General features: G+C 48.3%; 1 protein-coding gene across 2 annotated transcripts; it reads left to right on the forward strand.

Moving 5' to 3' along the window:
* The first annotated feature begins 6,834 nt into the window (after window positions 1-6,834).
* On the forward strand, window positions 6,835-12,077 carry ATP5MF (ATP synthase membrane subunit f). Of its 2 annotated transcripts, none has more exons than XM_043455967.1 (4): window positions 6,835-6,965; window positions 10,426-10,533; window positions 11,129-11,245; window positions 11,909-12,077. In XM_043455967.1, exons 1-4 carry the CDS (start codon window positions 6,953-6,955, stop codon window positions 11,929-11,931), a joined length of 261 nt encoding a protein of 86 aa, XP_043311902.1. In that variant the 5' UTR covers window positions 6,835-6,952; the 3' UTR covers window positions 11,932-12,077. The 2 variants fall into 2 exon arrangements, with proteins under 2 accessions (XP_043311902.1, XP_043311900.1); XM_043455965.1 differs by having other exon boundaries at window positions 6,841-6,965; window positions 11,938-12,077.
* The last annotated feature ends 30 nt before the right edge of the window (window positions 12,078-12,107 follow it).

Here is a 12,107-nt window from a genome sequence, read left to right on the forward strand (position 1 = left end):
TGAACGATAAGACGCGGGATTCTTGGCCTCCGGAGGAGACGAATTCAATCCGGGGCCAGAGACGAGGCTGGATCGCTCAGAGCTTTTGTGTAATAAAGTTTTATTAAAGTATAGAGAAAGCTTCTGACATAGGCATCAGAAGGGGGCAAAAGAGTACCCCCCTCCTAGTCTTTAGCTGTATGTTATACAGTCACTCACAGTCTGTTAATGAAATGAAAGGAATGTCATAAAATTTAGAATGGCATCAGATAATTCATTCCAGGCCATAAAACGATTGACTTGAATCTTGTAGAAGGGCAGAATACCAACAAATAGTTCCGTTTACATAGATTAGGGGAACAATACCTGAGTAAGTAAGTTAGGCCGTTTGGCGGAACCAACTTGAAGATAGAGTCTGGGGTTCATTAACATAGCTTAAGAAATATTATGATTTAATATTGGCTAAGAAAGATAGATGTGATGTTGCCCTGTGATTTCGATTTCCATACGAAAAAGGAATGTATTGGTTAACTCAAAGTTTGAGAGTAGTTAGCTTTAGGTGAGACCAGGTGTCATGGCAACACAGAATGTTAAGAGAAACCTCCTTTTAAATTTGTATAGAGAAGGAAAAACAGATCGCTGGTTTGTTTCTTCTTGCCATTTAAGAGAGATAAAAATGTCTGGCACTTACAGCCTCTTTCCTCCATTTGGAGACCCCTGGCCTTCCTGCCTGTTACCCTCTCACCCAGAGGAGGCCCCTCAGCTCCTGCTCCTTCTGCTGGCCCCTTTCTTGCAGGCACCTTTTAAAGATGACGCTACCGAGGTGACCAGTCGGGGCAGCAGCTCCTCTTCCGAGCCTCGGGCATGGACTCTGGTCTTCCATTTCTTCACCCCTTGGGGAAGCTAAAAACGAAGGCAGAGAAACACAGAAGAGCTGAGACCCGTTGGGTTGGAAGGAAAAACTATTATTCTGATGCTGGTGGAATTGTGGAAACAGGATGCCACCCCAGGATGAACACCAGGAGCTCAGTGACCCTCAGGAGATTATGGGAAATCTCAACCAGCTTCAGGAACTCTGGCTGACAAGGGAAAGAGACATGAGGGTGTCAAAGTACCGTTGGTGGTGAGATCCACTCGCAGGACACCGGAGTGCAAAAGAGAACCTCAGAAGGGATAGATGTCAGGTACTTGTCACAGCGAGTCGTTTCCAATGTCGAAAAATCTGCAGACCTCTTTGACCAGGGAGATGGAAGAGGTCAGGTGGGCAGGTACTGGATGAACCTGGAGGAGGCTGAATCATGACAGGTGCTCACTGCTTGGAGCACCAGCCAGAGAGGAAGATGTGGTTAGAGACTTGGAACACATCAGAGCCTGAATGAGCGCCATCGTCAGGTTCAGGGTTGGCAGGAGGAGAAAAGGAAAGGCGTGCCGAGCAGTCAGCCTCGTTTAGTGCGTTTTCTTTTCCACCTAAGCAGATGAGTGAGCATGAGAGTCCCCACTAACGACTTCTTCATGGGGGAGTTGCCAATGCAATGGTTGTCCCACCTGTGACATTAACACGCACTCCCAGCAGGCACACTTGGAGAGCAGTGTGTCCGTGGGGTGAGGTCTATGCTCCTTGTGCCCCGCGGCTCCCTTCTGAGCTGTGGGAGGCCTCCTTCCACCTGTCCAGGAACTGAGGGTAAGAGGTTTCTGGCAATCCCTCAAGGAATGTGGGTAATGGTTAATTATGGTCTTGTTTTGAACAGGCTCCCCCCCTCCCCCGCATTGTCTTAGCATCCCACCAGGTCCAACTACCTTAAAACTTCACATCATTTGCATGGGGACCTCCACAAAACATGAAAGGAGGGAGGACCTCATAAAGTTTTCCCCAGCATTTAAATATGAAAAATTTTAAATCTAATGGATGGCTAAAAGAATCTTACAGTTTATACCTGTATCCTGCAAATATTTATCATTAATATTTAGAGGCACTTACTTTAGCACATATCCATCCATCTCCCATTCACCGACCCATCTTATTTTTATCCACTTCAAAGAAAACTGCATACATCAGTAAGCCAGTACATCAGTAGTCCCGTACATGTGTTGGATTAGATCCAGGGAGCCCCTTCTGTGCTGGCTGCCTCCACCCTGTTCCTCACCTTCCTGGAGAAGCTGCAAGAAGCTCCCAGGTGAGGGAGACCCAGAGCACCCAGTGGCAGGCAGGTCGTGTTGCTGGACAGCAAGAAAAAAGATTATTTTAATTGCACCACAGGAATGGGATCAGAGAGCTGGGGACAGATTGAGATAACCTATTAGTCACTTGGCAGAGCTTGCTTTAGACTCTCATCTCTCTTCTCCCTTTCATTGGACTTCACTTCCCATTACAAAACTCAATGGGTTTTTATTCCCCCATTTAAAAAATTTGAAGTATAGTTGATTTACAGGCTTCCCTGGTGGCTCAAACCATAGAGAGTCTGCCTGCAATGTAGGCAATCCATGTTCGATACCTGGGTCGGGAAGATTCCCCTGGAGAAGGAAATGGCAACCCACTCCAGTATTCTTGCCTGGAGAATCTCATGGACAGAGAAGCCAGCTATAATCCATGGGATTGCAAAGAGTTGGACATGACTGAGCGACTAATGCATAGTTGATTTTCAATATTGGTTAATTTCAGGTGTTCAGCAAATTGATTCAGCTATATATTTTCAGGTTCCTTTCCAGTACTGGGTATTACAGCTATTGCATATAGTTCCCTGTACTATACAGTAGGTCATTGTTGTTGATACACAATTAACATGTGTATCTGTTATATATATAAGTGTGTATCTGTTAATTCCACAGTCATAATTTACTCCTCTTCCCTGCTTTCCCCTTTGGTAACCCTAAGATTTCTTTCTATGTCTGTGCAAAACTCAATGGTTTTGAGAGAGGATCTGCAGAGACCAATTTGAACTGTTTGCAACTTCCTAGAATTCAGTCACTTGATGAGACTGCTTTGGGGAGGGGGGTTTAGAGGGATTTGAGAAGGTGACACTGTTCTTCAAGACAAAAGCTGCCCTCCTGAGTGGATTCATCTCTGAACTGCTCCTCTTAGGCTGAGATGCTTCCGCTGTGAATGGCGCCTCTGATACTTGCCTCAGCTCTGCTGTGGGGTGCCATGTGTACATCTGGGCTCCATCTGCATTTTCTGGAGCCCAATTCCTGGTTCTCCCAGGAGCTGCTGCTCAGGTCTTCAGACCTCCCAGCAGAGCCCCAGGTCTCGATGCCTGCAACCCCAGGTCACCCATCCAAGGGCCTTGCCCCCACATGGACTTCCTTTCTTGAGGTCCCAGTCCCTCATCTGAGCATCCCCGTTGTCATTCTGGGTCACCTCATTTGTGCAAATGAAGGTGGGGGGACAGGACCGCGCTGAGGCTTGTTCACCATGGAAACTGCCAGTGGAGTCAGGGTCCTGGACCCAGATGGAAGAGGAGGTCTCCCAGGCCCGAAGGGTGACTCCAGGAAGCGTTTCTGCTTGGCTTCCCTACTCAGGCTCGACCATGTGTCCTGTTCTCCCTCAAAATCAGCCAGTGCTGGGAGGAAGCGTGGCCCTGGGGACCCTGGGTTTCCTGGGGGTGTTTCCCCTCTTCTACCAGACATCATGATAGCTGCCAGTCGCTGTCTCTGAGCTCCTGCAATTTCTCTGGTAACTGTGAGGCATCTCCCGGTTCTGCAAGAAATGACAGGACTGGAGAGAGAACAGGCAGGACCAGGAGACTGAGGCAGAAGCTGCAAGAAGCAGGATGCAGCAGAACAGGGCCCTGAGGGACAGGGACAAGGACGGGCAGTTCTGGAGGGCCTTCAACCCATGTCAAGATGGGAGACGGGGACCAGACTCCCACTGTGATGCTCCGGAAGCCCTGACCTCTGACTGGCCAGATTTGGGGAGGACAACGATAAAAGCCCAGGTGCAGGCCAGATACTGAACAGACAGAGTCTGAGCGCAGAGAGACGGGTCTCTGGCTCTGTGCCTTCTGCTGATCCCTTCCAGAAGCTCTGTAAAGGTGACCCCGCTGAGGAATCTGCCCTTACTGCAACTCCCAACTCGTCTTACAGGCACAAACTCAGGTCTTGGCTTTCCTGTGCCCACTGTCCCCTCCTCCACCTTGTTCCCCACCTCCAACTAGGGCTGGGGCTGCTGCATCCGGCGCTCACATCTCCCGGGTCCAGCCTGGCTCACCATCAGGCTTGAGGTAGTAATAACACCTGCAGCTCCTGGGCTCCTGTGCATATCCGTCCGAGGCCACCAGAGGGAGCTGCTGAGTGCCGGAAACCGGGCTGGGAACGGGCTTCAGGGAGCCGGAACAGGTGTAGGGTTGAGAAATGAGGTGTGTCGGAGGCCTTGGTGTTCCCAAAAAGTACCCTTTTCAGGACAATAAGGTGTCCCAGTGAAGACTTCTGGACAACTGGAGAATAATGTTTGAGGTTAAATGAACAAAAGACAGCTTTAAAGTCATCCTGAATGTGACAGTCATTCTCTGTGTTTCTATAGTTTTGGCAAATGTGTATTGTTTCATGCAGTCATTTTAATCAAGTGATACTGTGCCATGTTAAAAAAAAAAAAAGCACCATCAAATATTGTAGATAACTGTGACTGAAGGAAATGCGGGTCACAGAGGGAGATTAGAATAGAGAATGAAAAACTACATCTTATGAATGTCTAGAGACAGTTTTCACAGGCACAGAGAGGCAGTCTGTTGGGTCTAGTGTTGGCTAAGAATCATTAAAACTTCAGGGCATGGCTTAGAAAAGAGCCTGAGGTTTAGAGGTATGGAAAGTGAAGATGTTTCTGTTAAGGAAACATGGTAAGATGGACTCAAAGGCTAATGGCTATGGTAGGGTAGGGTGAGGGGTGATTCCGTTCTGTGCCAGAATTTGAACTTGAAATTTTCCAGGACTCTAGTTTATTCTTAGGAACTTACCACTCCATGAAGACTAGACACCAACTAAAACTGAACACTGGAACCAGCATTTAGTTCAAGATACCTCCATGAATTGCAAGAGGTCTTTACAATATTAACAGAATATTAATGGAAGTCAAAGAAGAAAAAAAATCATTTTTTTGAGAAAAACATGCAAAAGACTCCTTCCATAACAAAGAATGGGGTGAAAATGAGTAACGATGATCAAAGGAGATGGAGTTGTATAAAAAAATAACTCAAGTACCAGAAAATGAGTACTCCTGCAAACCCAGGAAAGTAACTCAGGAAGAAAACCATGGCTTCTATGTTGCAGCTCAAGTGCTCTCTAGAGAGATGATACAAGCTATAACCTGTGGCTGGCACTTGATGCATCCTTTTTTAATTAATTATTTTAATTGGAGGCTAATTACTTTACAATATTGTGGTTTTTTGCCATACATCAACATGAATCAGCCAGGGGTTTACATGTGTCCCCCCCATCCTGGAGCCCCCACCCACCTCCCTCCTCACCCCATCCCTCTGGGTTGTCCCAGAGCACCGGCTATGAGTGATGCATCTTTTTAAAGCCGTTTTTTAGAGCAGCTTTAGGTTTGAGAGTGGAGTACAGAGAGTTTTCAAATACTTCCTGCCCACCCTACACGCATAGCCTCCCTGATTATCAACACCACTCATCGGACTATTATATTTTCTATGATGAATGCATCTACACTGACACATCACAATCACCTAAAGTACACAGTTTATCTTTGAGTTCACTCAATGTATCTTCTATGGGTTTGGGACAAACGTATACTGGCATATATCCATCATTATAACATCATAAAGAATATTTAAAACCCTTAAAATCTTCTGTGCTCTGCCCCCTGCATTGGGAGTTCCAAGTCTTAGCCACTGGACCACCGGAGAAGTCCCATGTCTGACTTCAATGTCTCTAGTGCTCAGTACATAGCAATGTGTATTTGGTGAATGAATAAGTGACTGATAAAAATGAGTTTGATAATTAACTCCTCCCAAGTCACTTTCCTGAGGAAGCCATCAGTTCACTGGTCCAATTCCTACTATACACTCAGTTCTTATTATTTTATTTTGACACACATTGTTTCCTTTAAATCCTACAACAATGATGCCACGTAAGCATTATATCCCTATTTTACAGAGAAGAAAACTAGGATTCGGGCCATTGAAGCATCTTGCCCAAGTCAGAATTGCTTAACCAGAAAGGGTTATCGCCACCTTTCCAGAAAGAACAAGATGGTGGTGAGGCATCATCATTGCTTCTGGAGAAGGGGCAAAAAGTTGTGTATCCCTAGGGTATTGCTTATTTCCGACCTTAGGGTGCAGTCCCAGAGCTTGGACACACAGTTACTCTGCAATCAAACCGAAGTAAAGTGAAAGTCACTCAGTCGAGTCCCACTCTTGCGACCACTCGGACTGTAGCTCACCAGGCTCCTCTGTCCATGGGATTCTCCTTCTCCAGGAGATCTTCCCGACCCAGGAATTGAACCCGAGTCTCCTTCATTGCAGGCAGATTCTTTACCGACTGAGCTATGAGGGAATCAAACATATTTAGAATCTAAGCCTGGACACAGACTTTTCCTGGTGACCGGGGATTCCTTGAATCTCCCATCAAGCACAGTTGGGACAAAGATCTTAATATGCCCCTGTCATCCTTCACAACAAATTTAAGACGACAGAGTAAGAAAGCTAAGATGCTCTTCCCCTATATCCCCTCACCCCCCTTTTTTGGTCCCTTCCAATCTCCTCCTGGGGCTGGAAGCCCATGGTGAGCCTTATCACTTCCACTCCCACCCCTTCACCCCCGCCCCCTTCCCGCCCGGCTTCCCCTGCGGGGTCGCGGGGCTTTGCCTTCTTTACTTCGCCCTTCAACGCATGGCGTACTTGCAAGCCCAGCCTCCTCCCAGTCTCGACCTGCTTCCCGTGAGCCTCTGCTTCTGGCCCCCAGAGGGCATGCTCCCTACCCAGCAGTCCTTGCGCGGCCCGGCCGAGCGGACAGCCAGGACTCCAAGATGGCGTCAGTCGGTGAGTCTCTGGGTCCATTTAGGGCTACTCGGGTGGAGGCAGGAGTTGGGGTTTGGGGCCCAGTGCCCAGAGTCACACTGGGAAGAGAGGGACAGAGTGCAGGAGCCGCCTCCCCTTCGCTCAGGACCTTCGCCGCGCCCTCACTTGAGGCCTACCGGACCCTCTGTTCAGGGTCCAGCGCCGCCCAATCCTCCTCCGCTCGCCCAGCGGTGCCTCCTGGCTGCCCAGAGCCGGCGCCGCTCGGCTGCGGCCGGGAGGGCGACGGCATCCCGGCGACGCGCCTCGGGGCCTGGGAAGGCGCGCCTCGGACCCCACCCTCCTCTCCCCGCTGAGGAATGGCACTCTCATCCATGCTCTGGCCGTTTCTTTGCACCTGAGCCCTCCGTGTTAAGCGGAAGCTCAAATTAAGTTCCCGGGGGAGCTATGCCTGGGACAGAGCCTGACACCACGGAAGGGTCGACGCTTGAGTGTGTTGAATAGGCTTGGAGAGGTGAAGTGACCTATTCAAGGTCACTAGTGGTGCGTGGGGTGAGCTGGGATTCAAACCTAGGCTTCTGGGGTCTTGTGGTAAACTGAGCTTTTAGTCACACAAGTGACCGTATGACCGTCAGCCTTTTCGATGATACGCGTGTATAAATCTCTACACTCACCAGACTGTCCACACTGATTTTTTAAGAAATACTGAAACCACCCTGTTTTAGCTCTGGATCCTCACAGTAACCTTGTCAGCGCCAGGAACGTTGATCCCATTTTAAAGGTGAGGAAAGTAACAGGTCAGAGATGTGGTATGGCTTGCCTGTGGTCACACTGCATGATAATGGCAGAATTCGACTCATGGGTCTGTGTGTTCCTGCAGTTTCTATATTCTTAAATCTCAGCCTGGAGAAATGAAAAGGGGGTCAAAAAAGATGATAACGATGCTTTTTTTTTTCGTCTGTAAGAACGGGCATGAGAATGTCTATCCAGGGTGGTTGTGTTGTGTAAACAGGACAGCATGTGAAAAGGAAGCCTTGAGTCTTGGTTTGTTATTGTAGCAGAGAGTTGTGGCGAGCACTGTGAACTAAGGGTTAAACACGCGATGTTTGTAAGGTGCTGGAACACCACCTGGCCCATTGCTGAGTGCGGTGATCCAGCTTTCCCTGTGTGACCTTTGGGTAAGGTCATGTCACGTCTGGCCCATCAGTGTCACCCAGGTGAAGGGATTGGAGTCCATGTACTGATGAGCTTCTAGGTGATCTCTGTCACCAGAGCATAAAGCCACGAATTCATTATCAGATAAAGTGATGGAAGTACCAACAGGGATAGATGAGATCTGGGTTGACAGAGTGGCCAATCAGTTGGATTTCCTGTGGCCTATTTTTTTGTATGACCTGTGAACCAAGAATAGTTTTTATGTTTTTAAACTATTTGTTTTTAGTTTTAGTTTTAAACTATTGTTTAAACTATTTGTTCAGGGACCTCCCTGGTGGTCCAGTGGTTAAGGCTCTGTGCTTCCACTGTGGGGCAGGGGTGGGGGTGGGGGTTTGGGTTCCATTCCTGGTCAGGGAACTAAGATCTTGCCTGACTTGCGATGTGGCATGTGTGCATAAATAGTTGTTTTTTCTTTTTTTAAGACTATGTTACAGAGACCTTGTGTGACCTGCAAAACTTAAAACCTTTCACTCTCTGGTTGGATTTAGCACACAGAAGACACTTGTGTCTCTCCATATAGGTGGACGGTATGCTTCTTGAAGTCATAAAATAAGTCAGGTAGTCACCTGCCCTCCCAAGAACCTGTGGTCCTTTCTTAACCTTCAGTGAAATTCTGTCATGACCAGGAACTGTGTGTGGGGAACTCCCACCTTCAGATAGCTCACAGACAGGCAGGAAGACAGATAATAATAATTCCTATTTACATAGTACCTAGAGTTCAGTAGCAAGGTGGGTACTATTCCTGCTTTATTTTACGGAAGAGGAAACTGAGGCACAAAGAGGGCAGTAAGTTGGCTGAGGGCACACAGCGTCAAAGTGGCACTAAACCCAGAATACTTGGTGATAGAGTCTGCTCTGTTCATCACCACACTCCACTGGTATGAACCAGCCACTGCAGAGGAGTGTTGGGGGAGGGCCAGTATGCAGCCAAGGACTAAGGCCTTGTGTTCTGCTGAGAGAGAAACTCTTGGAGTGAGTGAGTGTGCATGCATCTCTGATGAATCTGATGGTCTCCTGGAGTTTTGTGATGGTGCTGTACTTGGCTCTCCTTAAGGCTGATGTGTGTGTGTGTGTTTTTGTTTTGTTTTTTTCCTGTGCTTATACATTTCTTGGTTTTGGTTACAGAAATGCTGTCTTCCTCATAGTACAGATATATAACTCTTGGAGCTACTCTCCATGGGGTTGCAAAGAGTCAGACACAACTGAGTGACTTAACCATCACCACAGATACATAAATATGAAGAAAAATAAATGGTTGACATTTTTTCTCCTGTGATGTGCCAAGGCACTTGTCAGCCCCTGAACAAGAATGCAGGATATATGAATGTTTTCATAGTTTGTGTGAATGTGCCATTAAGCCTGATGATGGCCCTTGCCCTTGATAAGAGTTCATGGTGGGATTTCCCCGCCAGTGAATTCTCAAGGTTAGTCTTTAAGGAGCCCAAGCCTTTCCTTAGATCCTGAAAATGGAGAAGAAACCTTGGAATGATTAAATCCGGCTCCTTCTGGTCATCTTTAAGAAGAAGCAGTACCCTTTGACTCCTTGCTCTGAAGAGTACACCTGCCAAACAACCTTTTAAAGTTAACGTCTGGGAAGAGGACAGCAAAGGAGAGACCATTCCCTCCTTTTATGAGCATATGAATCTGAGCGTTCACAGGGCCAACCCCTCCCTGGCCCCTTTCCTATTTTACTCTTAAGCCCAGAGACGAATACAGTATGACCTCAGATAAGAGCCCTTCCTGTGTCCATATTCTCATTGGGAAATGATCTGGGGCCCATGGGGCCTCTGAAATGGCTTTTACTAAGTCATTTGATGTCTGTGGTCTGAGGTGGGATGCTTGAGGTAGGAGTCAGACTGGCTTCAGGAGCATGGGAACCAGACCTGAGGTCGAGTTGTGCCTCCGCGGCCTGCAGGCTCTCTGCCTTTGTTCAGGATTCACCAACTTCTCTGAGTCAGTTTTCGCCACTCCTCCTTATAAAATAAAGGCATCCATCCTCTACTTTTATCTCTTCTTCATGGCCCTTAGTTCTCTTTTTACATAGTTATTCCTAGCAGGCTGTTATTCAGGATCTTGTTCTGCGATATATATACTCTGGCTTAAGATATTTGGTGTGACATGTTTACCCATCATATTACTTACGTGCAGCCTCTGTTTAGTGATCTTATTGAATGCATCATTATTGAGCGGTTGACGTGACACAGACAGATGCTGTTTGTGTTACTGGGAGACCCTTTCAGTGGGTGTGTTTTTGCGTTGTCCTTTTCAGTACCACTGAAGGAGAAGAAGCTCCTGGAAGTCAAACTAGGGGAGCTGCCAAGCTGGATACTGATGCGGGATTTCACCCCTTCGGGCATCGCTGGAGCATTTCAAAGAGGTCAGAGCCTTATGGGCATGTGTAAATAAGAGCAAGCCTCTGGGTCTTCAGGTATTTTTTTTGCCCTGAATTAACTTCACCAGTTTTAGACCTGAAAGTTATGTAGAGGACAGAGTGAGATTATTAGGCCTCGAATTTCCATGTTTGATGAGTCCTGTGAAAGGCTAGCTTGAAAATATGTCAGATAAGGATATGTTTTCTCTTGTCTGGAATGTGTACCACTGCCTCTGTGTTAAAGAAATGTCCTAAGCCTACAAAAGAAGATGAGCTGGAAGCACAGGGGATACCAGTCTGCGATGCTCGTCTCCCTGCGAGCCCAGACTTCCAGGATGGACGTTTGAAATGGTCTTTCAGGTCTGTCCTTTTAAAGTGCATGACCAGGCAGATCAGTCCTGTGTCATCATGTCATGGGACCTGTGTGGTCGCCAGCCCCCCGAGGGGTGGGGCGGGGGGCTTATTCTGCTTTCCTTTCTAATTCTGACCAGCCTCTGCTGTCTTCTGCGATCCGTTTCCTCCTGCCCTGAGGCCTGTCCTCAGCTTTGCCCTTTCCCGTTAGAATGTGTCCTCAGAGGAGTGGCCTCCCCCCTGTTCGCAGGCTACTATCGGTATTACAACAAGTACGTGAACGTGAAGAAAGGGAGCATCGCGGGGCTCTCCATGGTGCTGGCGGCCTACGTGTTTTTCAACTACTGCCGCTCTTACAAGGAGCTCAGTGAGTCTCTTCTGGGTTGCTTTGCCTCTGGTGGGGTTTCCCCTGACAGGGCGGGATTGGTTCACCTTCTCATTTAGAAGTCATGCCACAGACAGCTGAAGAATTGGAGGGACCTACCAGAATATGGCATGTTTTAAGAGAGAAAACTGTGGCAAAGAGAAAGACAGGAAAAGTAAGATGAACATGAGGTGAAAAATTTAGGCAGCGTTTTGTCAGATACTGCAGGCTCTGCCAGAGGTTGGTGGGAAACTTGGCTTTATCTTCCTAGCAGCCAGTGTGAAGAGGGAAGTGGGTTGAGGGCTGCAGTCTGCTATTTGTGAGCTCTGGAAAAGTGTGGCGTCTCCCATTCTGAGATCTGAGAGGAGTCTGTCTGGAGGGAGAGGCCACTGTCTGGGCTTCGTGGACGGTGCGCGCCAGTGTCCAGCCCCCTGCCGGCCTGGGGCATCCCGAGCAGCGCTGGCCCTGAGGGTGGCCGCTTGGGTGGTTTTTCTGAGCGGGAGCGCCTTCAGGGAAGGCGGAGCTGGCCGGGGAGGGGGGCAGATGAGCTCCTGATTCCACAAGCAGGCTGTGGGGTGTCTCCTGAAAGGAGTTCTCAGGAGGGCTTCACGCGGTTTTGGCCTGCTGCCCTCCCTCTCCTCCTGTGCTTTCTCCACGCTGGTGAAGAAACTGCCATTTTGCCTTTCTGACTCCAGAACACGAGCGGCTACGCAAGTACCACTGAAGAGGGCGCGCTCTGCATTCCTGACCATCACCTTTGCCCAGCACCCCCAAATCCTCACATCCTAATGGAGAATGTAACATCCAATAAAAAATGGCTGGTACTTGGACTGCCTCACTGGCTCAAGCGATTGCCTGCCCTGTG

The sequence above is a fragment of the Cervus canadensis genome, chromosome 32 (assembly GCF_019320065.1).
Source record: "Cervus canadensis isolate Bull #8, Minnesota chromosome 32, ASM1932006v1, whole genome shotgun sequence".
Classification (NCBI taxonomy): domain Eukaryota; kingdom Metazoa; phylum Chordata; class Mammalia; order Artiodactyla; family Cervidae; genus Cervus; species Cervus canadensis.